Source organism: Brassica oleracea, chromosome C4 (assembly GCF_000695525.1).
Source record: "Brassica oleracea var. oleracea cultivar TO1000 chromosome C4, BOL, whole genome shotgun sequence".
Taxonomy (NCBI): domain Eukaryota; kingdom Viridiplantae; phylum Streptophyta; class Magnoliopsida; order Brassicales; family Brassicaceae; genus Brassica; species Brassica oleracea.
Window position 1 is genome coordinate 47089338 of NC_027751.1, and position 25434 is coordinate 47114771.

General features: G+C 34.1%; 4 protein-coding genes and 1 pseudogene across 6 annotated transcripts; all 5 read left to right on the top strand.

The window, feature by feature from the left end:
• The first annotated feature begins 1080 nt into the window (after nucleotides 1–1080).
• On the top strand, nucleotides 1081–4808 carry LOC106342681 (type IV inositol polyphosphate 5-phosphatase 7). Of its 3 annotated transcripts, none has more exons than XR_001269852.1 (10): nucleotides 1081–1611; nucleotides 1707–1794; nucleotides 1965–2027; nucleotides 2106–2298; nucleotides 2374–3076; nucleotides 3157–3350; nucleotides 3430–3687; nucleotides 3772–3997; nucleotides 4472–4534; nucleotides 4611–4808. XR_001269852.1 is itself a non-coding variant. In XM_013781685.1 (8 exons), exons 1-8 carry the CDS (start codon nucleotides 1582–1584, stop codon nucleotides 3992–3994), a joined length of 1758 nt encoding a protein of 585 aa, XP_013637139.1. In that variant the 5' UTR covers nucleotides 1081–1581; the 3' UTR covers nucleotides 3995–4419. The 3 variants fall into 3 exon arrangements, 1 of the variants encoding a protein (XP_013637139.1); XR_001269851.1 differs by having other exon boundaries at nucleotides 1082–1611; nucleotides 1959–2027; XM_013781685.1 differs by lacking the exons at nucleotides 4472–4534; nucleotides 4611–4808 and having other exon boundaries at nucleotides 1959–2027; nucleotides 3772–4419.
• Nucleotides 4809–8106: 3298 nt separating this feature from the next.
• LOC106341372 (F-box protein DOR-like) lies at nucleotides 8107–9330 on the top strand. The gene has a single exon (XM_013780150.1). It carries the CDS (start codon nucleotides 8107–8109, stop codon nucleotides 9328–9330), a length of 1224 nt encoding a protein of 407 aa, XP_013635604.1.
• Nucleotides 9331–12785: 3455 nt separating this feature from the next.
• LOC106341119 (F-box protein DOR-like) lies at nucleotides 12786–13967 on the top strand. The gene has a single exon (XM_013779939.1). The coding sequence runs from the start codon at nucleotides 12786–12788 to the stop codon at nucleotides 13965–13967; it is 1182 nt and encodes a 393-aa protein (XP_013635393.1).
• Nucleotides 13968–16937: 2970 nt separating this feature from the next.
• Nucleotides 16938–18184, top strand: LOC106339065. Its single transcript, XM_013777890.1, has 4 exons — nucleotides 16938–17184; nucleotides 17461–17577; nucleotides 17682–17774; nucleotides 17873–18184. Exons 1-4 carry the CDS (start codon nucleotides 17146–17148, stop codon nucleotides 18182–18184), a joined length of 561 nt encoding a protein of 186 aa, XP_013633344.1. The 5' UTR covers nucleotides 16938–17145.
• A 166-nt stretch (nucleotides 18185–18350) lies between these two features.
• Nucleotides 18351–19557, top strand: LOC106341402 (annotated as a pseudogene).
• Nucleotides 19558–25434: the final 5877 nt, after the last annotated feature.

Consider the following 25434-nt stretch of genomic DNA (forward strand, 5'->3'; position numbering starts at 1 on the left):
TAGTACTCCCTTTGTATCATTTTAAGAGGTATTTAAGGTTTTTGCACAAATATTAAGAAAATACAAAATTTTTATGTAATTATCTTTGATTACATAAAATAACATTAAATAAGACTAATTCAACGAATAGTAAAAAAATGCAGTATTTTATAATTAGTCAAAATTTTCAAATGATATTAAATTTCATCTAGAATTGTGAGAACATCACTTATTTTAAAACAAAATCAAAATTCTTAAACACCAATTAAACTGATACGGAGGAAGTATACAAAAATCGTCCGATTGGAATATTTTTTCTTAAAACATGGTAACATATTAAACACAATGAAATTGCATCAAAAGTAGGATATCCGACTTGAAAGTTAGAAAATATCAAAATTAGCCAAAATATTTTTAGTTGATATAAAATAGACAATTCCGAATATATGGCTAGCTAACACGACCTAGTATGAGTTTGACACATGAATTTAGATATCTGAATTACTTGACATTCACCTGTTATGATATATGTTACTAGTATTATTTTTATAGTTTTGAAACACAATATATGTTACTCGTATATATTGCCTAATTACCAAGTTTTTAATGTAGTTTGAGCCAATTGACTCATATTTTTAAATCAAAGAAATATACATGTTTTCTGTCCTCATCAACACTTGCAAGTTCTTATTCTCAAACTCAGTTCAAACTAGTATCCAAACCATTTATAATTGATATATCATTTTTAGTGATTAAAAATATTATTATTTAACGTATAATTAACATGGAGTTTAAAATATATTAGGTCCAACAGTATAAATTATTCAAATGCTACAAAATTTTATAAAATTATTTTCAACTTTATTTTAAGAAATAATAACAGACAAAACCATCAAAGCTTTTTTTTTGAATTAAGTATCCGTTTAATATTTGATTCTCACATGCTGTAATCGAATCAGGTTAAGTATAATTGTAATTAATTAATTAATTTTTTTTAAAAAAAAAAGAGACACACAAGGGCTGAAAAGTCCAAGGTAAGGTAAGGTTCCTTCCTCTCTGCGCTTTATTCTGTTCAAGTCCGCTTCTTTTTTACTTTGCCGTTTCACTGAGAACGAGGCTCACATTCTCTCTCTCTCTCTCTCTCTCTCTCTTTCTCAATCTTAGAAGAAGAAGCAGTAAGCAGGACCAAGTCGAAAGCTTAATCACACACACTCTCTCTCTCTCTTCAAATCACTTTTGTTTCTCTCTCTCTCTCCAAAATCTTCCTCATTGTCTTTGGCTGCTTCAAGAAACTGTTTGTCTCTTCAACACTTCTCTGCTTATTACAAATCAAGAACAAAAAAAGTCTTGTCTTTTGTCTCTCTTGGGAGAAAGAGTCTCTCAAATTAAACCCATTTTAGACAAAACCATTAAATCCTGATCCAGCTCTGTCTTTGCCCTCATTAGCTTCTGTCTGAGATTCAAAGAAGGAGGAACAAAGAAAGAAGCCAATTCTTTCTTGTCAACAGTGATTCAACTAAAAGCCCCAAACTTTGTTCCACATTTTTCAATGGAGTGAGTCGACAGATCAAGAACAAAGAGATACACAAGTACGAAGCAGCAATGAGAGACGACAAATCCAAGAAAAGCAAGGTATTTAGTTTTTTTTGTTCATCTTCTTGAAATCTCATATAAACAATTTTCACTAGACCCTTTAACTGATTTTGTTTTTGGGTTATTGAATGAAGTTGTCATGGTCAAAGAAGATGGTGAGGAAATGGTTCAACATCAAAAGCAAAACAGAAGAGTTTCAAGCTGATGTTTCTCTTCCTCAAGGTACCCAAAACTTTTGTTTCTTCTGAAGAGGCGTTTGTTTAACTGCAATCTTTTGTCTTTTTCTTGAGCAAAGAAACAAACAGTTTCTGTTTCTTCTGCTTTAACTTTAACCACCGCTCTCCCTAGAAATTAAAGAGTTGTGATTGACTTCAATTTACTTGTAGTTGTAGAAGTTGAGCATAGAAGTAGCATCTCAGAGAAGGAGCCTTCCACAATCAAGAAGAGCAAAGCTGGTAACAAAACCATTCATCAAACTAACTACACATACATATATGCAAATGTTTGTTGTTATGACTCCTGAGTTTTGACAGAGAAACTCAATAAGAACTGGGAGCAGCAAGCTAGACAAAGGAGAATGAACTATGATAACCCAAGAATCATTGATGTCCAAAACTACAGCATCTTTGTAGCTACATGGAACGTTGCTGGACGCTCTCCTCCTGAAGATCTAAACCTTGACGAGTGGCTTCACTCCTCAGCTCCTGCAGATATATACGTACTTGGGTATAGTTAGTTACTACCACATCTTCTCTTTGTTCAAGAACTGTTCTTAAAATGGTCTTTGTTTTCATTTTGTAGCTTCCAAGAGATTGTTCCTCTTAACGCTGGTAACGTTCTCGGAGCTGAAGACAACGGTCCCGCCAAGAAATGGCACTCCCTCATCAGAAAAACACTCAACAACCTCCCCGGGACAAGCGGCCTCTCTCACACTCCATCTCCCATCCCTGTCCCCATTGCAGAGATTGATGCTGACTTCTCCGGATCTTCTAGACAAACCTTCTTCAACAGACGCTCTTTCCAGACCCCAAGCATATGGAGAACGGATGAGAACGACTCTTCGGCCACACAACCACCGCTTGAGCGTCGTTTAAGCGTGTGTGATCGTGTCTTCTTCAGTCATAGACCAAGTGACTTTGATCCTAGCTTCAGGTGCAGTCACAGGCCTAGTGATTACTCTAGACCAAGTGATTATTACTCAAGACCGAGTGATTATTACTCTAGAGCAAGTGATTACTCTAGGCAGAGTGATGTCTCTCGGTGTGGTTACTCAGATGATGATTATGCTCCAGGGGATTCACCAAGCACAGGGCTGTACTCACCAGGTTCAAACGAGAATGGTTCTAGAATCTCTTGGAACTCTTCTCAGTATTGTTTGGTGGCTAGCAAGCAAATGGTTGGTATCTTTTTAACAGTTTGGGTGAAGAGTGAGTTAAGAGAACACGTCAAGAACATGAAAGTGTCTTGTGTTGGGAGAGGATTAATGGGTTATCTTGGAAACAAGGTAAAGCTCTTGTGCTGCTTCTACTATCACTTGAGTTAGTTGATGGATTGTTTAAAATGTGTTGTTATGGTTCTTTGTAGGGATCAATCTCTATTAGCATGTTGCTTCACCAAACAAGCTTTTGCTTTGTCTGCACTCACTTGACGTCAGGACAGAAAGAAGGAGATGAGCTGAGGAGAAACTCTGATGTGATGGAGATACTCAAGAAGACAAGGTTTCCTCGTGTCCAGAGTTCTGCAGGAGAGAAGTCTCCAGAGAATATACTTCAGCATGAGTAAGTGAAATCAAGAGTCTCTTGGATTGAGTCCAATGTTTTGTTTTGTACTTAAATGTTCTGTTTCCATTTGATTCAGTCGAGTGATATGGCTTGGGGATCTGAATTACCGGATAGCACTCTCTTACCGATCTGCTAAAGCACTTGTTGAGATGCAAAACTGGAGGGCATTACTAGAGAACGACCAGTTAAGGATAGAGCAGAAACGAGGACATGTGTTTAAAGGATGGGACGAAGGGAAGATCTACTTCCCACCGACTTACAAATACTCAAATAACTCAGATAGGTATGCTGGAGATGACTTGCATCCCAAGGAGAAACGTCGCACTCCTGCTTGGTTAGTGTTTCTTTAATTCAAAACTCAAAAATTCAGGAACCATTTACTGATTTGACAATATGATTTTTTTTTAAATTACTAAAGGTGTGATAGAATATTGTGGTATGGAGAAGGACTACATCAGTTATGTTATGTAAGAGGGGAGTCAAGATTCTCGGATCATAGACCAGTTTATGGCATATTCAGCGCAGAGGTTGAGTCAAATCACAAGAGATTAAAACGAGCCACGAGTTACTCTACTTCAAGAGTCCAAGCTGAAGAACTCTTGCCTTACCCAAGAGGATATACCGAGCTAACTTTTTTCTAAAAGGTTCAGTGAACATCTCTATCCATAGAACTAACCAGAAAATTAGGAGATTGCAGATAGAATGTAGTGTCAGTGACATGAACCTATCAAGGGTGGTAGACTAGTGGTAGTAGTTGTTGTTGTGGTCCTGAAAACTCATAATAGAGACTTAAGTCTATTTAAGACACTGGTATGCATTTATTATACATCAGCCAAGAAAGTAGCCCACACGTTTCTCCTATAATATCATTTAAGGCACTGGATATGATTTGATGTGATATGATTATCTCTGCATCGTCAGTGAAAACAACTGATTAGGAAACTGTAAGATTCGTTTGTGTTATTCTTGATAAAGAAATGATTCTGAAAATCTTGTAAGAGTTAATTATTGTGTATGTATCTTCATCATATCTTGATCACTTATGGTATATGATTTTATTCGGCTTTTGTCAGGTGTATTAAATTTTTTTTTTAATTTATTGTTGGTGTTGTTTGAAGCCTTGAAGAGTGATGGAGACATTACATTGCTTCTTTTAACACAAAAGGAAACAGGGACAACAGGTTTGGTCCAACTTCTCTTATGTCTGTTTCCGGTTTGGTATTTTTTAACTTAACGGGTGAAATTTCCGGTTTACAGGTGTAGAAAAGGGTTGTAATTTTGTCTTAATTTGGCGTATCAAACCGGTTCTTTTCTTTTCATGGATCTTCTAACTTTGGAAGAGTTAATTAATCTGAAGGTAATTTTATTTTGATAAATTTATAAGAACATGTGTTTTGTGAAGGATTATGAAACTGAGAGATGGAAGTTTTTTTTATAATCCATCATTATGTTTTAGTGTTAATGTTTAGTGATTTTCTTTTTGCATATTATTACAAGTGAAGTGTGTTCTTCACGAGACTATGATAGTGTAGTGCTTGTTGTACAAGGTTAGCCGTTTAAGTATAACAAAAAGATTATGCAAAAAAGAAAGCATTATTTTATTTTTTATTCATTCTCATTGTTTCCTTGCAAAGAAAAAGTAAAAGAATCTAAAGATAACGTCTTGTAATGATCGTTGTACTGAAAAAGTTACGGTTTCTTGATAACCTCGAAGCTCACTCATTCTCTGATTCGATATTGGACTTTTTAAAGTCAATGATTATTTTCTACTATCATGCACACATGAGTCATCGAATGGCGTACTCACACAAACTCAATCATCACAGACTCAGAGTTATGATTTATGATGATTACTATCGATTTACAGTTTACTATAAACTAATAGTACATGATTAACATTCGTGACCTGAAAGTGGGCACTAAACTATAAACTAATGTGATACGTAAATGATAAGTCCTAATTTCAACAAAAATGTAAAATGTCACTAAACTATTTGATCAATGAAGTCAAAGTCAAATATAAAGTGGACACAACGTAAAATCAAATATTTGATTTATAAATTCGCATGTCGTGATTCTAAAAATGTTCTGAGAGAAATGAAGTCAACTATTTGATCACTTGAATCTGTCAAATCAACATATATAACACCTGAATACCTAATGCAAATTTGTAATTGTAAACATATTTGCATTTGACCAAAAATTTTTTTACATTATTTATGCGTGCAAAAAGTTTAATAATTGTCAATCATTAGTTTGAGTTTATTTACTGTAACTTGATTAAATAGTTCTACGATATTTAATGTTTTTGATATATAAAAAGTGATCAGTATGAGGGAGAATAGTATGAAGAAGTAAATGTGGATGGAAATGATTGAAAAGGAGTATGAAAGTGAAGAGAGTGTGTTGTGTAATCTCATGCCTTTCTCTTCTTCCTATATACTCATGCTTTCTCTTGTTTCAGCTTTCGTGATTACAACAACACTTGTAAATTCCCTCTCTTTTTATTTCATATACCTGAACAAATAAAACACAAAATAAAAAACATTCTTGTAAAATGTGAAGTCAGAGAATGATCAGTTCTATATTTTTCATGGAAATTCATATTTTACGAAATATGAACAATTAAATAAAGAAGGAATGGAAAGTGTGGTCCAGAAGTGTATCAAAATGATTTAACTTGTGTACCTATAAAAGTTACTCCTACTAAGAAATGAAAATTTATACATATATGATTTTTAGGAGTGGACACTTAGATATCATTTCTTTTGTCAATAGAAAAAGATTGTACAGTTATAAAAGTGATTTAACATACAAATGAAGTTCACAGAGAATAGTATTTTAGAATTGTTTCATACTAATCTTAAGGACATCATTATCGGGGGAGGAGGAGGGGTCTTTAGTGGGGCTTTTAAGGGTGGGCCCACAAAAATGCAAAAACGGGTTGCAGAATAGCGAGAATAAAGACCGCTATTCTCTAGTTTTTTGCACTGTTCGCGGACCCCACTGACACGTGGCGGTCCATGATTGGTTGGTTTTTAACAAATAAAAAAAAATTAAAAAAAAAATTAAAAAACTCATTTGGGTTTCAGCGTTAATTATGGTATAATTGTATAGCATTAACTTCTATGAATTATTGGGTCAGCCATATTCAAGCAACCTAAAAAGAAACTGAATATGATTATGATATAATATACATGTACATATATTTTTTGACCAAAGGGTTACATGTATATGTATTAAGCTATATTGTTATGAATTTCATTTTTAATCGTTCAAAACAAGTTCTAAAACAGTAAAGTGATTACATTAAGAAAAACAAAGACATGATGGAATAGGCTTTCGTGAGTGGGAACGAAAGCAGCCTCACAAGCACATTATTTCTTCTTCTTAATAACCAAAAATCCTTTTTCAAGATTATTTTCTTCTCTACCTATGAAATTAAAGAATTCGTTCACTCTACTGCATAGAGTCATAGAGAGTAGGAGGCAAATAAGTTCAAAAACTACAAAATACAACAAAAATACACATAATTTTTTTTTTTTTTTTTTTTTTTTTGTTTGATCTAGATAAGCGAATTTATGTATAACTTTTTATAATTTTTTTTTTTTGGATTTATGCATGGAGGAAATAAGCAATTTTTTTTTTTTTTTTTTTTGCTAACCGAGTATCCTGGCTCCACCAAGGTGGTCCATACTAGAGACCGAAGTGAGCATGGACGCTGCCAGGGCGTCACCATGTGGCTCACTGTGTAACGGTCTTCGGTCTCGAGTGCTGCAGCCCACATGTAAATTCCGCAGTGACCAAGGCTTGAATCCAGAGGCGGACACTCCAGCTGGAGCTCCTATACCACTAGACCAAATCAACTTGGTTACACATAAATTTTGAATACAAGTAATCATCACTTGGAATACCTGGTGAGAAGGTAGTTGGGAGGCCAAGTTTTGTTATTGGAGCAGTTGTTACATGTGGAATTGTGCTGTCGCGCTAGTATACGTCTTTTCTTTTCGACGTATCCTAGTTGAAATCCAAGGCTCGAAAGATTGAGGTCTAGTAGATTTCACATGGTTCTTAACCATGTAGAGAACATGAAGCTTATGAACTGTTTTGATGATTTTAATTATATTTCGAGAGTTTGTAACAAAGCTATCCAGGCTCGTAAGTTCACATCATGAAAGATCATGGAGAGTTTTATAAAGCCATATTGTAATTCCACTGGTTTATTTAGCCACCTTCTGGCTTATTGGATGAGTATTTTCTATGGATACTATATGCATCCCCTTAGTCAGTGGTTCATGTAGTGTAGAGCAATGGTTGTTTTAAGCTAAGAAAAATAACTAGCATTTAAACGAGTGATCGACCTTATTGAACTTTTTGACAACACAGTTGGTTTTGTAATTTCATTGTTAAACTTTAACAAACTTATATTAGGGAGTTTGCGTCGGCCTTGTAGATGACTTGTATTCACAAGTTACGGAGCTAGTTTGTTTCATTTCAGTTTTATCAAATAATCCTAGTATGATCTTTCTGTATATTAGGGATGACTTGCAATCAATAAACTCAGTGCACATGGATCATATATAATGTAAATTAAATGGACTTTATCAATACTGGCCCAAGTATTGTGCTTACATGGGCTTTATCATGCACAATCTGTATTTCTTGATCTTCTTTCTTTAGATTAACGTTAAAACTTTACTCTCCTTCCAAAGCAATACGAAACTCAGGGGAATCAACTCAAAGTGTTTCCGCCATGAAACAACGGAAGCAGAACGACTCAGAGAATGGTGTTAACATCACTCGAGGCATTACGCGATCGATGACCACACGTCATCGAAACTCATTGACGCTTCCTGTTGAGGTTGTTACAGAGATATTCTCGAGGTTGCCGTCGAAGTCCATAGCGAGATGTCGTTGCGTATGCAAGCTCTGGTCCTCCATGCTTCGTCGTCAAGACTTCACAGAGCTGTTCTTGACAAAATCTTGTGCTCACCCTCGGCTTCTTTTCGCATGCGAAGATGGCAACGAGCAGTTTCTATACGAAAAGAAAAACGACAGCGAGTTTCTCTTCTTCTCGTCGCCTCAGCCTCACAATCCGGAAGAGAACTCGTATGTCGTAGCCGTCAATAATCTTGCGTGTTTCCCAAGTTCCTACCAACTGTTTGGTTGCACCTGTGGTTTCTTGTGTTATGGAGCTAACTTGATCCTCAAGGCGAGAAAAAAGCGAGCGTATGTCACGGTGATATGTAACCCTAGCACGGGACAGTCCTTGATCTTGCCTACATTGAAGTCGAGCAAGACGTCTGGAATAGAAAGCTATCTTGGATATGACCCCGTTTCTAAAGAGTTCAAGGTATTGTCTGTACGTTATGATGGTTGGATCTCTAAGGAGCACCAAGTTCTGACATTAGGAACCAAGAAATTGTCATGGAGGTTGGTCGAGTGTTGCGTACCGCATTCTACTTCTCGTAAGTGGATATGCATCAGTGGTGTGTTGTACTACATAGCCAGGACTTCAGAGGATTATTATATGGTAGTTTGTTTTGATTTGAGGACTGAGAAGTTCAGCTTTGTGAAGTTCAGTAGAGCACTGCCTGGTTCAGCAACGCTGATAAACTACAATGGCAGATTAGGTTTGCTTATGTCGTTGGAAGATTTTGGTAATGTTAGTCGATCAAGTAAAAGTATTGAACTGTGGGTTCTTGGGGACGCTGCAAAAAATGAATGGTCCGAGCATGTTTACATGTTACCTGATTTTTGGAAGGATGTAGTTGCGGAGAGCATGTGCATTGCTGGAATGGTTGGTACACATGAAATCATATTGTCTCCGTGCTACCAATACGTGCCTTCCTATGTCATCTACTTCCATGTGGAGAGCAAAACGATTAGAAAAGTTGGTATTCAAGGAATGGAGGCGTTTCAGGGTAATAGATGCTACACCTATCTCAACTACGTCGAGAATGTCAAGCTTCTTTAAGCATTTTAAGAGAGACAAGTGTAGTTTTCATTTTGTGAGTTGCTTTTCTTTTCTAGCTTCTTAGTTTCAATTTTTCTGTAAGCAGAAAGTCTTCTTGTTAAAAACTCTTTAAGATAATCGAGAAAAGAGAAGTTTAAAATGTGGTCTTTAAATGCTGTGAGAGGGAGAAGAGTTTTTAGATCTTCTTGTTACAAACTCTTTAAGATAGTTTTTTAGATAAATAGATTGCTTAAGAGAAGTCAACCTCACCAGAAAATTATGTTTGTCCAAAGCCCTTGTAGATGATTGATAAATCACAAGTTGTAGATCTAATTTGTGCCACTTTGGATTGTATTGAGTAATCTGAGTACATAGTGTCTTATCATAAATCAAAACTTCTTAAGAGATCATAAAAGGTACAAAATTAAGAACTTGTTTAGACGTTACTCCTATATGTTAACATGTTCTTTTATATCAAGCATTTTGTTAGTCGAATATGGTTTTTTCACTTCAAAGGATCAACGATAGATCAAAGTTTAATATCTAATTATACTTGCAATCTAACATTAAAAATATATGGTGGTTAGATGAGACCACTAGGTCCACTACATTCTTAGCTCTAAATTTTACATATGTCTTTAGGAATTCAGACTCTAATATAATTATTACAATCTAACATATCAGCTAACAAAAAATATAAATATCTCATCGTTGTTCATCTAACACAATGAAACCATTACATCTTAAAAGTTGACAATATCTCGAAGTCATGCTCTTTAACTGGACTAGATGAGACCAATATATTCTAATTTCACAATTCCGCATTTCTTTTCTCTCTTTTTCAGTTATAAACCCCCAACATTATGTATACAAGCATTTCAATTAACAAACAATACAACTACAACGTTATATGATTATGATTATAGCAGAAGTTAATATTTACAATCTGACACTAGCACTTAAATATTTGGTTAAATGTTATTTCTCTATGTTAATATGTTCTTTTAATATGATGAATAGACGAGACCACTGCATTTCAGTAATATATACTCCTATTGCATACTTACGAGATGAATAAGAGTTTACATTATCATAAGCCAAATTTCAGTAAATATACACTTTGATCATCTATCATCTGATATGTCTCTTAGTACATTTTTAGCTAAACACATTAAATTGTTATAATTATAAAGATTAAAGCTTTTAGGTGCGTGTTGTTGCAGCAAATTTTCAGCCCAATTTTTTTCATGGAAGTCAGTTACGATAGATTACATCTCCTTATAGGAAGATCTCACAACTACTCTGTCCATATAAACTCTTGTACATCGTTTGTTTTGATTAAGGAAATACACAGACTTTCGTGATATCAGAGCTCGTGTTCTTCTGGTCCATTTTTTCTTCCTTTCGTTATGTACTTTTTCAAATCAGTTTTTAAGTTTTAAGTCTTATGATTTATAGAGTAATCTAATATGTTTTGGAAAAAAAAATGTATAAGAGCATTTTTATCCCAGTTTCTGGAGAGGGTTTTTAATGATAATGGCCCATTTAATTAAATGAGAAAGCAATAAAGTGGGTGTAACTGATCCTTATTTTGTGATTTTCGGAACCGTTTACAAAGGGTTTCTGAATGGACGTGTCAGCTTGGGAGCAAAGGTGTTTTTTTTTATGGTTTTGTAATTTCTCTTGCTCTCATTATTTTCTTTGTTTCCTTCTTCGTTTTCTCCGCTTCGTGATCTCCGCACGACCACATCAATTGATCCGTAACGAACGATGCCATCAATCTCATCGCCTTCTTCTCTAGCGATTCTCTCTGCCCAAACTCGATCTCCACTCTCCTTCTCCATCTTCACTTCCAAAACTCAAGTCTTCTCGAGAACCAGAATCGGTGATCTTTGTTCTTCTCTGATTGCTTCCCGGCGAGCTGTCAATCTAATCGATGGTAGCTTCGATTTATCATTTTTTAACAGATTCGATTTTTTTTATTGTTTTGTCTAAACGATTCACTTTGTGGGTTTTGAACAAGGGAGTGATGATGAGGATTCGAGCGATCATACTTGAGTATGAGTTCGATGATGAGGATTCGATCGATGTTTCCATCTCCATGAAGCTGGTAAAGTCTCGACATTTTGAATCAAAGCTTGATGAAGTTTCTTCGAGTATAGGATCAAAGCAAAAACCTTTGTGCTGTTAAGAACCCTTAATTAAGAAACTACCATTGGAGGCACAAAATCGAACAGTTTCTTAACTAGAGTTCTTAAGTCCACTAAGTACACTTATATAATTAAATAATCATTAAGAATTCTATGAATAAAGATGCTCTAATACCTTAGAAAGTAAATAAGTGATAAGCCTAAATAGTGTTGGGAGTAAGGAATAGTTTTCAGTCATTAGATCAGTTCGATCCAGTGCCGGTCTGACATTTCCGAGGGGCCCAATACAAAACTAAAAATTATAAAGACATTACATTTGATATAACTAATTTTATAAGCTAATTGGTTAAATATAATATTTATTTATACCTATTATATTTGTTTAATTAATTTATTGTATAGAAATATATTAGTTTCATGTATTTGTCATTGTTTTTTGGTTAAATATGTATAATAGTATTTATTTTATTTTAGAAAAATAAATGGTAGATGTCAAAAAAAAAATGGTAAACCCACAAAAGTAGGCCCCATTCAAAAGTTTCTTGCGTATGTATTAAGGGCCCGTACTCAAAATGGTGAACCCACTGGTTCGATCTTCACTTTTTAGTGAGGAGATGCCATGTATATAAACTTATACGTAATTCTTGATTTTTTTGGCTCTAATACCAATTGATGTAACCGAAACTTCTATGGATAAAACTAGATTTGTTGATTGTAAAAATAACCGGAAACTAGGGTTTGAAAAAACTTTTATCAGTGATTTAATAAAATCTCTTGGTATGAAAATGTTATTCATGTGCCATAAAAATTCGTTTAGCTATGAAAGTTCAATATTTATCCGATATAAAAAATTTGAATATAACTCTAGGCATAAAAAATCTATTTATATAAAATCGAGCAACCTTAAAACTCTTAAAACTCTTAAAAGTTATTTAAATAATTTTAATTAATTAATATAAAAACTAAATAATTAGGGGTTATTGGTTGTTGTATTTTAATGGATTTGAAAATTCGAACTAAATTTAGTGTTATTGGTTCTATGATTTTCAAATATATATTAAAATCATGTGTTATTGGTTTAATGATTCATAAATTCTATATCAAATCAAGTGTTATTCAATCGTACGGATTTACTAATATTTTTGATTTAATAATGAATTGTTTGGATTTTTTAGTTAAAAATACAAAGACTCAAATCCGAAGAAAAACCTCCGGATTTGAATATTTTAATTGGATTTATAAATACTATAAGGATTTCTAAATCATTCAAAATATATAAACCAATAACAACTCTCACTGATCTGTCTCAGCCATTCTGTCTCAGCCATGAATGTTCTAACCTTTTCTCCACCTGTTACGCGAAGCTCATTGTCGATTCCTGATGACCTCGTTCTCGAGATATTCTCGAGGTTGCCGTTAAAGGCGATAACGAGATGTCGTTGCGTATCCAAGCTCTTGGAGTCCATGCTTCGCAGTCAATATTTCACAGAGTCGTTCTTGATCAAATCTTTTGCTCGTCCTCAGCTTCTATTCGCATGCAAAGATGACAGTAAGCTTTTCTTCTTCTCATCACCTCAGCCTGAAAATCCTGAAGAGAACTCGTATGTTGTGGCCGCCAATCATCTTGAACGTTTCCCATGTTCCGATAGATTCTCTGCTCCTACCAGTGGCTTTTTCTCGTGTTATGGATTTAGCCTGATCATGAATTGTGAACTTGAGAATGTGATATGTAACCCTAGCACGGGACAGTCCTTGACCTTACCACCAATATTGAAGTCGAGGAAAGGGTTTGGAGTAGAAAGCTATCTTGGATATGAACCCATTGCCAAAGAGTTCAAGGTATTATCAATGGAACTTTGGTCTGAAAGTGGTGAGTGGATCTCTGCGAAGCACCAAGTTCTGACATTAGGAACCAAGAATTTGTCATGGAGGATGGTCAAATGTTGCATACCACATAATTGTTCTGATAAGTGGATATGCATCAGTGGTGTTATTTACTACGAAGCTCCAGACAACTGGCCTTCCATGCGTTCCATGGTAGTTTGTTTTGATTTGAGGTCTGAGAAGTTCAGCTTTGTGAATTTCATGGAAACTTCCAGTAAAGAAATGCCTGTTTCAACAACTCTGATAAACTACAATGACAAACTAGGTTTGCTTATGTCGGGAGATTCTGATGATAATAGTGGTTATGGTTGTATTTGTGGAGAAAGTAAAAGTCTTGAGCTGTGGGTTCTACAGGATGCTGGAAAAAATGAGTGGTCCAAGCATGTATACGTATTACCACCACCTTGGGAGGATGTAGTTTCAGAGGACATGCACATTGCTGGAATGGTTGGTGTTAATGAAATCGTATTGACCCCCTGGTACAAATCCGTGCCTCCCTATGTCATCTACTTCAACGTTGAGAGAAAGACCATCACAAAAGTTGGAATTCGAGGAATGGAAGCGTTTCGGGGTAAGAGATTTTACACCTTTCTCAACTATGTTGAGAATGTGAAGCTTCTTTAAGCATTTTAAGCAAGGCAAATGTGGTTTTCATTTTGTGTGTTGTTTTTATTTTGAGATTCTTAGTTTGAATCTTCTGTTCGCAGAAAATCTTTTGTTATAAACTCTTTAAGATAATCCAAAACAGAGAATTTTAAAACATGTGACACTTTCATTGCTGTGAGAGGCAGAAGAGTTATTAGATCCATGAAATGAGCAGAATGTAGCTATTTTGCTTTAAATAACCCCGCCATAGAATGATGTTTGTCCAAGCCCTTATAGATGATATAATTTTGATAGTACCGAGTAGAATCTTGAGTTATATAGTTCAGCTTTGCTGGAGATAATAGAACAAAAAAAAAATCGTCTTGTAGAACACTTCCTACATTATCTACTCAAAATATCCGAGAAGAGAAGGAAGCGTTTGATGGGAATAGTTTCTTTTCACCTATGTAAGTAATAATATAGGACTTTTTTAGAACTTCTCACTGCAAGGATCATGGGACCTTAACTTTGTCCTTTATCTTTTCTACGGATCAGATGCCTTGACTCTTATGATCAGAAGCTGATCCATATGCATGTAGGCATGTAGGTAGTAACAATATGAACTTTTCTGATGAAGAGGAAGGTGAAAACCTCAAGACGGTCAAAGATGGAATTAGGTCTGGTTCAGATAATGATCAAGATGAGAGGATTTAGTTTGAAGAGCAGAATGATAGTTGTAGCAGTAATGATATGATGGCACAGAGATGGAGTTGGTACTATTTGTTCGGGAAAGAAATTCCCTTGTGCTCTATGGACTAGGAAAGTGTTTAAATGCATTATATATTTATTACTCTCTTTCAACAAATAGTATGGTTTATATTCTTTTGGTTACCAATTGTGCCACTTGCCGGTAAGAAGGACACACCAAAGTAACAAACCCCAATGCAAAAATGCATCCGAAGAAACCAGCCAGAATGCCACACATAAGAGCTTTTCAGTCTGCTTAATGTTTTTTAATTGTTACTTCACAAAGCCATGCCGAATATGAAGTTGTTCCCAAGTCTTTCACCACTGTCTACACTTCCAAAAGGTGGTGGAAGACCTCGAAATGGTCAGCTTGAAGTTTCCACTTCCTCACAAGAAGCTCCTCGTAATCAAGAGCCAGGTTATCACTCAAGACCATTACATTTACCTAGAGTAAGTCGATTATATAGTGAATTCGATTGAGGTTGTACTCGGGTTACATGTGTAGTGGTTTTTTAATCATTGTAAAATTAAAGAATTCGTGCACTTCACTACGTAGTATCGTAGAAAGTAGTGCGTAGTATCATAGAGAAGAGTAGGAGACACATGAATTCATAGATTACACATAAGTTTTGACATACAGAAATGAAAAGTCCCAATATCATGTAACTATGGTTTAGATCCAATAAATTATCAAATTGTTGCCATTTTGTTTAAGATCATTTAACCCGTTATTAAATGATATTTTTCAAGTCTTTGTAAATGGTAAATAAAAGGACCAATTATATTGAGATTCTTAACATCCCAAAACAATTACGGATTAAAGATTATATATATAATCAATACATATACTTTTTAATTAACTTTGAGCTGAATAACTTAGACATATTAACTATATTTAAAGTGAATGTTTCATTTCGCTAAGCAGACAAAATCACAGATTACAGAGCTAGTTTTGTTCCGCTTCGATCTTATCAAGTAATCTTTGCTAGTTTTACACTGTCATGAACATACAGATGTGATGGACACAAGCATGGTGTATCCGAATTCCAGCAACAAGTGGAGGTTCTTGGGATATGCTTTAATAAAATCAATCCTTGGTCGTTGGACCAGCTGACACGAAATAACGGTCCTATGGTGATTGGCTGATTGTGCATCATATTCAATACTACAATGCTAGGTATGCTAATGTTTCTTGAATGAGGAAACTACAGCCTCAAGTAAAGATAACATGGAGTTTGATCCGATTGAATTTTTTTTGGTTTGTTTCTTCTCCTAAGATGGTCATTGTTCGGTTATTTTTTGAGCATTCTTACATCACCAGTACAAGGATCTAATGCTCATTCTTCTTCTCATGAGAGTGATCTTCCCTCCATTTTTATATGTTAAGTTATGGTACATACCGGTATCTCTATGTTTTCATTACAGTTCCGGTTCATTATTCTTTTTTTTACATCAAGTTGTGATACCCAGATCATTGTACTACTTTACTACCTTTGATATTAAATGAGATTGTTTAAGTGTTTAAAAAAAAGATCTTATCAAGGAATCTTAATATGATTCTTTTTCCATACTAAGAAAGAAAGAAAAATGTGATTTGCATCAATAAGCTGACAAATACGTAAAAGAGATCTCCAGAATAATTTTTTTTAAGTTTTTGTCACAAAAATATCTATCAATGAAGAAAATGATCAAAATAAGTTTTATTAAAATGTAAAAATGTATTTTTACCCTAGGGTTAACTAATCTACACTAAGGATCTAGAGTTAAGGGGTGAGATTTTGGGGATAGAGTTTCAAATTTAAAAAAAATTAAAATAAATATTAAAAATTTAAAGTAAAAAAGCTGTTTTAGTCATTTTTTCTCGGAGGCTATTTTTATGACAAAATTTTTAAAATGTTTATCTGAGAGAATTATCTTGCATAAAATCAGAAAAACAAGAAAATGTACATCATAATTGGACTGCGCATATATGGATTATTTTCAACAAACATTAAGATTTAAGAATGTAAACTACAGGCTTTAGCGATACAGGCCGTATATGGGCTTAAACTGGGCTTTATCATGCACAATATAAAGACAAAAGTCTTTACTGTCTTTCAAAACAAAACAAACTCTTATAGCACCATTAACGCAGTATCTTATGCATGTCTCTTACGCTAATTGTGATTTAAAAAAAAAATAGAAAAATAGAAAACGCTGAAGACATGTCTCTTATTCTGGCTCAGCAAGGGACGTCTCTTATGGACAGTTGTCGAAACATGTGTGGCTCGGCTTCTCTCTCTCAAATCTTCTCCTCGACGGCAACGACGGTGGCAAAGTCGGTCTCCCTTGGTGGCTCTGAGAATCGCATCAAAATCGCCAAGGCCGGAGCCGTTAATGATCTCCTCTTCGGATCCGATGTGCTCTGCTAAAGAGAACAAACTCAGAGCCGTGTAGTCGGGTTATTAAGGAAGGAGAAGCTGAGATTCTTATGCATAAGAAGAACCAAGTCTTCTTCAACAAAGCTCAGGTTTTTTTTTTCTTTGCCTTCTCTGTTTCATGTTGGATTTAATTTGCTGCAAAGGCTTTTCTTTTTATAAAGTTATAGCTTTGGGGGTTTATATTTCGTTTGAGATTGCAAGTTTAGTGCTTTTGCTTCTAACAGTTACCAGTTAGAGTTTCATTTTGTGTCTGTCAGAAACTAAAAGGTGTTTTACACTTTGGCTTTTTACAAGTCTTGCTTCAAGTGTTTGATGATAGATATTGCCTTTGATGTAATTACATTTTGTGTTTTACACTTTGGCAGGGATGTGACGCAAGATGCAATGTTTTGGGAAGCCCCAACAGCAAGCGGCTTCCTTGGTTTGGCCATCAGCTTCACTTCGATGTGGTTCTTGTATCAAACCGGACCCACAACGTACAGGTATCTCTCTTTTCCGACTACAGATAGAAACATTCCCTTATAATCTTTCATTTGTAAGTGGCTGATTATGGTATGATGTTATTTCTATTATGTGGCCAGCCTAGGGGTTTCATTCATCAAGGTTCCGATATCATTATCTGGTCTTGTACTCTTTGATGTCCCTCTCAGTCTCCCAAATTTGTTCAGCATACATTTTGGTAAGTAAAACGTTCTGCTCCACTTGTATGCTCTCTTTTTCTTTGGTGAGTTAAGGTGAGAAAGATTCAATTGGTGTATGTTGATTTTGATTTTGCAGGTTTATTTGCTGGTGTTGTCTTTGCCAGAGCCAAAATGTCATAATCGTGTTTCCAAGTCAAAGTACAACTCGTTGCAGAATCTCAGGACCGATGGTGTCTCCTTTCACAAGTCTTGCTTCAGGTGCTTTCACTGCAAATCCACCCTTCAAGTCAGTTTATTTCTTCCCCCTTCCAACACTCTATCTATGAATATGAATGACTGTTTGACAATAACTTGGATTGTCTATGTTGATGTTTTCATATGTTTGTTATTCCTTTTTCTTCTCATGTTTTTCTTTGTACTTGTTAAATTTTTTTTAAAGAACTCTTAGATAAGAAACTCCTACTGGAGCATAAAAATATTGGTGTCTCTTAATTAGGTCTTTTAAATAACTTTAATACTTAAAAATGATTAAGAAACCCAAAGTGGAGTTTTGGGTTAATGATGCTCTTAGTCCAAGAAAAAATTATACGAACTCTTCCGAATCTGTCTCCGCCATGAAACCACGGCGGCAAAACGTCCGTGGTGGTCTAACCATTTCTCGACGCGTTACAAGATCGATGACCAAACTTCAACCAAACTCATTCCCGATTCCAGATGAACTCGTTTTCGAGATATTCTCGAGGTTGCCGTCAAAGACCATAGCTAGATGTCGTTGCGCATGCAAGCTCTGGCCCTCCATGCTTCGCCGTCAAGATTTCACAGACTCCTTCTTGACCAAATCTTGCGCTCGCCCCCAGCTTCTATTTGCATGCGAAGATGACAGCAAGTACATCTTCTTCTCGTCGCCTCAGCCTGAAAACCCGGAAGACAACTCGTATGTTGTAGCCTCCAATCACCTCGCGCGTTTCCCAAGCTCCTATAGCTTATTTGGTTGTACTTATGGCTTCTTGTGTTTTGGAGCTAACGTGATGCTGAGTTATGATTCCGAGGAGGGGATATTTAACCCCAGCACAGGACAGTCCTTGACCTTACCGATACTGAACTCGAGGATGAGGGGTGGAGTGAATAGCTATCTTGGATATGACCCTATTGCGAAACAGTTCAAGGTATTGTCAATGAAAAGCACCAAGGTTGTGAGCGGTGATGATCGGATCTCTGCGGATCATCAGGTTCTGACATTAGGGACCGATAACTTGTCGTGGAGGTTGGTCGAGTGTTGCGTACCGCATTTTTACTCTTCTCGCAAGTGTATTTGCATCGGTGGCGTTCTCTACTACGCAGCTTCGGTGGACAGTTCGTACTTCGATTCCATGGTGGTTTGTTTTGATTTGAGGTCTGAGAAATTCAGATTCGTGAATTTCATGGAAACTGTGAATAGGGCAATGCATGAATCAACAACTCTGGTGAACTACGATGGAAAACTAGGTTTGATTATGTTGGAAGATTCTAGTAATGTTACTCGATCAAGTAAAAGCTTTGATCTGTGGGTTCTACAAGACGATGAATGGTCCAAGCATGTATATGTATTACCACCTTCGTGTAAAGATATGGTTACAGAGACCATGCATGTGTATTTCTGGAATGGTGGTACCAGTGAGATCGTCTTGTCCCCACGCTTCCAGTACGTGCCTTTCCTATGTCATGTACTACAATGTCGAGAGCAAGACGATCAGAAAAGTAGGAATCCAAGGACTGGAAGCATTTCAGGGTAGCCGTTTCTACACCTATCTCAACTATGTTGAGAATGTGAAGTTTCTTTAAGCGTTTTTAAGTGAGAGACAAAGTGTAGTTTTCATTTTGTGTGAAAAAACCCCCACCTGTTGTGGAAGATTATAGACAAGGGGATAGTAGAAAATCTTTTTGTTAGAAACTCTGTAAATAGTAAATATACTAATCCAAGGGGATGTTAAGAATGTGATCTTTCAGTGTGATGGATAGGATACGAGTTTCTAGATCCATCACATGAGCAGAATGTTGCTATTTGCTTAAGATCGCTTAACCTCGCCAGAAAATGAGGTTTTGTCCAAGCCCTTTGTAGATGATCTAATTTTGTGCCATTTTGGATTGTACCGAGTAGGATCTGAGTTGCATAGTGTTTATCACAAAGTCAAAACTTCTTAAGAAATAATCGAGAAAGACACCAAAAAAGCAGAACAAGTTGAACAAACAGCTATGGATGATGATGATGATGAACAAACAACAAGTCTCCACCTTTGTCTGTTTCTGCTACATCTCTGTTCTTTTAACAATTTTAACGAGGAAACGAGTCCATTCAGTTGTTTGTTGTATTCTTTTGTAGACCTCTATACACTTTGTTTTTAGTTAACAATCTGATATTTTGAGACTATTAGCATGATTTTGCCTTGCTAATAAGTAAGAAATGGTTTTGTAACCACGGTTCAAGAAACAAAAGATACATTACATCAGGAATCTCAAAGCTGTTTCTATGGACATTTGAGTTCTAATTAGTATGGTGCATGGCAGAAATAAAAACTCGAGACTGTATTTTTTTCAACCAGTGAGTAATACCATTTTTATCTACTATAAAATAGTCATATTAGGTCCATATATCTAGGGAAATTTACCAAAAGTAACCCACAACTTGATTTTAACTCCAAACCTATACCCAAATTTGAATCAAATGCAAAACTAACCTAAAAGTCTTGTGAAATTACAGTCCAGCCCCTTATGACCAAACAATATAGCCTCAGTAAGTCGTCTGAGTCGTCTGAGATGCTAGAAGTCTTCTAGACGACTTCCAAGTAAGTCTTCTAGACGACTTCCAAGTAAGTCTTCTAGACGACTTCCAAGTAAGTCTTCTAATGTAGCTGATCTTAAAAATAATTTATAAATTTAAAAAAAAAATATTTTGATAAGCAAAACATTAAAATCATGTAATTATAAACAGTTTTAAGTGATATAAATTAAAATATAACAAAATTGAATTGTTTTCAACATAGATGATTGTAGGTAGTGAATCATGGTATTCTTTGGTCTAAGGTTTGGCAACATATATTGTAGTATTGTATGTATTCTTAGGGTTAGATTTTGGAAAGCTTGAATGTTTTTTTAAGAAATTAAATTTTTACCTATACATGCTTATTTTTGTGTATAGTAAACACTTTTGAAGTTTAATTTGATTTTATGAAGTATTTAGTTAGTTAATTAAGTTTAGGGGTTATGTTTAGGGTCTAGACGACTTCATGGAAGTCGTCTGGTGAAGAAATTAAAACAGACGACTTACATGTAAGTCGTCCAAATATTCCCGCCTAAAATTAAAAAAAAAATTATTCTCCCGCTTAAATAATTTAAACCAGACTAGGGAAGTCTTCTATTTTAGTTTTCCGCTAAAAATATTTTAATTTTCCGCTAAAATTATTAAAGTCTTCTGGACGACTTCGTCTAGGAAGTCGTCTGAATCAAAAATATTTAACCTAATTGAATTTTTTGTCTCCAGATATAAAGAAAAATTTACACATTCTCTCTCCTCCTCTTAAATGGCTGCAACAAAAATGTAATGTTCATCATTCTAAAACTCTTCAACCTCTCTCTAATCTCTTTGACTTGAAAACACCAAACTTTATATGAATTTTTCAGTTTTGTCTCATGTCTTTCTTACTAATCTATCCTTTTTTGCAGATTTTTAATCAGATGGTACTCATCTTCCACTCATTTAAAGGTAGATCTATTAATTTTAGATATGTATTTTTGTGTGTTATATAAAGGTAGATTTATCTAATCTTCCACTCATTTTCTCTGTTTTTAAGCCATTTGAACGTTTTTGGATATGCAGGTTTTTCAGATCTGGATTTGATATGCAGGTTTTTCAGATCTGGAAGACTTCTGGGACGACTTACCTGTTAGTCGTCTAAAATATAATGCACAAGACGACTTCCAGGAAGTCTTCCAGACGACTTCCATTTCAGTCGTCTGGACTTCCTGGAAGTCGTCTAGACTTCCTGGAAGTCTTATGACGAAGTCTTCTTCCATATCAAGTGGAATCCAAGCTTGTCTTTGTAGATGAATGATCTATAATAGTTTTGTTTGTGGTCTGTTTTGTGATTTGCATGTTTACTCTTTTAGTTGTGAATTTTTTGTAAAATTAGTAATAATATTTCCCAAGATGTAATACATGTGTTAACAATGTGTTTGCACATTTACAAATCAATGAAATAATAGACTTTAATAGCATTTTTCTTATCTTTGGATCTCTCATATGCAATAATAAACTCCGATTACCTTTTTCTCATCTTAATAAACAAGAATGTTGGTAGCTTCATATTGATACAACATTTTAAGAAACATTTTAACCCTTCTTCCAACTCATAACAATAATCATGATTAGTGTTTATAACAATAATACTTGAGAGATGGAGACAAACAATAGTAACTAGTCAAAACATATCATATTTTTTATAAGTTTGTGTTGAAAAACTTAGTCAAATTTAATAAAACTCAGGGAGAAAACATATTTTGAAAATATGAGTTTTACATATCTTGAAGTTACTTATCACTCTTAAAAATACAAGTTATTCAAAAACTAGCGTAGAAGACTTAAAAACTAGCGTAGAAGACTTAAAACTAGCGTACTTCTCAGATCAATTAGAAACTTTAATTAACGTGAATGTTGGTAACCTCGTATATATCACCAATTAAGTTAGAAATTTCATTCAGTAGCCCAAATATTCATTAATAAACATGAATTAACAAGAAAATGTTAAAAAGTCTTTATAGTTTTAGAGAAAATGCAAGTTTAATAAACATTCACGCAGACGACATCCACGGAGGTCGTCTAGTAGACTTCCAGAGAAGTCGTCCATTTAGGTCATTTTTGCAATTAAAATTTTACAAAGACTCTGTTGTAATGAGTAATTTAACTCTACAGACTATGTGTTCATGTTCAGGTTATAATCTGAGCCATTGCAACAAGATCAGCATGTGTCGAACCTTCACTCAAAAATAACATTCTCGCTCCTTTGAAATGATCAACCACAAAATTCCAACATCCATCTTTCAACAACCATTCTCCATACACTGCATGTAACTGACGCATCATCTGAAAAAGTCAAAATAAAACACATTAGCAAACATAGAACAAAGAAAACGAAAGTTTATTAAAGATCGATGCGAGAGTGGGTTTTGAGAGTTTTAGTTTGGAAAAAAGTAAGAACTTTATACAAAAAGAAGTTACCAAATGAAGAAAAATTAGACATAAAAACTTACTAAAACGCTCAGATCTATTATGAAAGGGAGACTTCGTCAGAAGACTTCCAGGAAGTCCAGAAGACTTACATTTCAGTCGTCATAGGTTAGTTTTGCATTTGACAGGATTATTTTAGAAGTTTGACTTTCACCAGACGACTTAATTGTAAGTCGTCCAGGAAAGTCAAACTTTTGAAATAATCCAGTCAAATGCAAAACTAACCTATGATGACTGAAATGTAAGTCGTCTAGGTTCTTTAGAGATTTTTTTGCAACCAAACAAAAGCAGACAACTTATATTTCAGTCATCTCAAAAAACATATTTCAAAGTCAATTGCAAAAATAACCTATGCATTGACCAGACGACTTCCTGGTAAGTCGTCTACAGGTAAGTCGTCTGGACGAACAGATCTGGAAAAAAACTCGATTTCATACCTTAAATTGGTGAGATAACTTCCTTAGCACACAAAATCTCAAACGAAAGTGACCTACCCAGAATCGTTAGCTTCTATGACTCTATGAACCATAAAAAATGTAGAATCAAAATCTTGGATTTTTTTAGCTGAATGTAGAGAGAAAATGAGAGAGATGTTGTGTTTAGTTCATAAGAATGGAGAAAGAAGAAGGGTAAATCGATTTTGGGAGCATTAAGAGTTTCAAATTGGTTGTTCAGGTGGTTGGGGTATGATGTCAATGTCAATCTTGTAATTACTTGAAGATGATGAGGGTGAGAGAGTAAAAATGTCATTTTCGAAAAAGAAAAGAAATTGATGGCATTTTCGTGAATTATATGAACTTGTGGGGTGAATAGGGAAAAACTAATTTAAAAAAAAAAAGTTTAGTTTTGTGTTTGACTTTGAGTTCTAGGTCAATTTTGCAAAAAGGTCATATATCTATTTGATTTTTTGCATTAACATTTCTAAAAAATCTAACTAGTTATAAGGATATTAATAATAAATCAATTTTAACTGTAAATTTAAATTTATTTTTAGTTATAATGAAATCTGTCGAGAAAAAATCTAACAAAATTTTATAAAATTCAAATCTTTTTAATTAATGCATGATTAATTTTGTAATTAGTAATATAATATTACTATAACTAATTTTAAATAAAATTTTACATAAAACCAAATAAAATAAATTATATGATATTTTTATAAATTTTAAAATTATAGTCCCTATTGTATTAAATAGAAGTAATAAATGAATTAAATATGAAAATTATATTAAATTAACATAAATAAAAATAATATTTTCATTTAAATAAAAAATATCATTCACCTTTTAAAGGAATTAGAATATCATAATTAAAATTGGTAAATTATGTAACATTTTTATATAAAAAATGAAATTATTAACATATATTAAAATTTATATCTACAACTATTTACTTTGAAAATCACAACAATATATTATCAAAATGATTATATACAAAATATAATATGAAAAATATATATTTATAAAATGAAAAATTACCTAGTTAAAAGTTAAGTGGAGTTCTCTGTAGCCTCCGGATTGAGAATTATGATCAATGTTTTGATATTGCAGCAACCATTTAGAGAGACAAGTGTTATAATTTGGATTTGTTATATTAACCGAAGTCAAAACAAGTTGTAAAAGTAAAGCGGCTGCATAAAAGAAAACACGAAGAGTTCGTGCATGGGCTTTATCATGCATAATCTCTAATTCTTGATTTTCTTTCTTTATAATAAAGACTAGGTAATAACCTGATTATTAGTTTCGTTATTTTTAATAAAAAAACATTAAATCTGTTTAATCTGGATATTGGTTCGGTTTTAAGCTTTTTCTTGGTTTTAATCTTCTAAAATATAACTATTATTTTAAATTAATATTAATTTTAGTTTATTCGGTTAAATTTTTTGATTTTTTTGGTTTTTTTTCTGTAAAAATCAAAAATTAATATTATTTGTTTATTTTCATGTTATGAATTTTAGATAGTCGTCATGTCGAACCAATAATTTCATATTATAGTTTCTAAACAGATAATAGTTTAAGAAAAAAGAAAAGAAAATTATTAAGACAAATCATTTCACTACAATTTGTTCGGTAGTGAAAGAAGCATTAAGAAAAAATATTTCAACTTTCAAAAAAATTAGATACTTCAGTTGTGGTGAATACTTAGTTACAAGGTGTTCACGTCAAGGTGCACATATATGTGTATGTAAAAAGTATATAAAAATAGTTGACAAATATATAAAGATATTGTTAACTAATATTAAATGACATTTTTGTTCAAAATAATACATGAGAGATAAAATTAAAACTAATTTAAAATAGAAAAACCTTAACATTAGTCATTTTTTCATATAAAGAAAATAAAATTGTGTCGGTAAATAGGGGTGGACACAGATCGAATATCTGGGTATTTGGAAGCATTTGTGTCGATTCGATCTTTAGCCACCTAGATATTCGGTG

Coding starts and splice junctions, on each gene's coding strand:
- LOC106342681 (XM_013781685.1), top strand. CDS start 1,582: ATGAGAGACGACAAATCCAAGAAAAGCAAG. Junction 1,612..1,706: donor ACAAATCCAAGAAAAGCAAG/GTATTTAGTTTT, acceptor TATTGAATGAAG/TTGTCATGGTCAAAGAAGAT. Junction 2,028..2,105: donor AATCAAGAAGAGCAAAGCTG/GTAACAAAACCA, acceptor GAGTTTTGACAG/AGAAACTCAATAAGAACTGG.
- LOC106341372 (XM_013780150.1), top strand. CDS start 8,107: ATGAAACAACGGAAGCAGAACGACTCAGAGAATGGTGTTAACATCACT.
- LOC106341119 (XM_013779939.1), top strand. CDS start 12,786: ATGAATGTTCTAACCTTTTCTCCACCTGTTACGCGAAGCTCATTGTCG.
- LOC106339065 (XM_013777890.1), top strand. CDS start 17,146: ATGCATAAGAAGAACCAAGTCTTCTTCAACAAAGCTCAG. Junction 17,578..17,681: donor ACCGGACCCACAACGTACAG/GTATCTCTCTTT, acceptor TGGCCAGCCTAG/GGGTTTCATTCATCAAGGTT. Junction 17,775..17,872: donor TTTGTTCAGCATACATTTTG/GTAAGTAAAACG, acceptor TTGATTTTGCAG/GTTTATTTGCTGGTGTTGTC.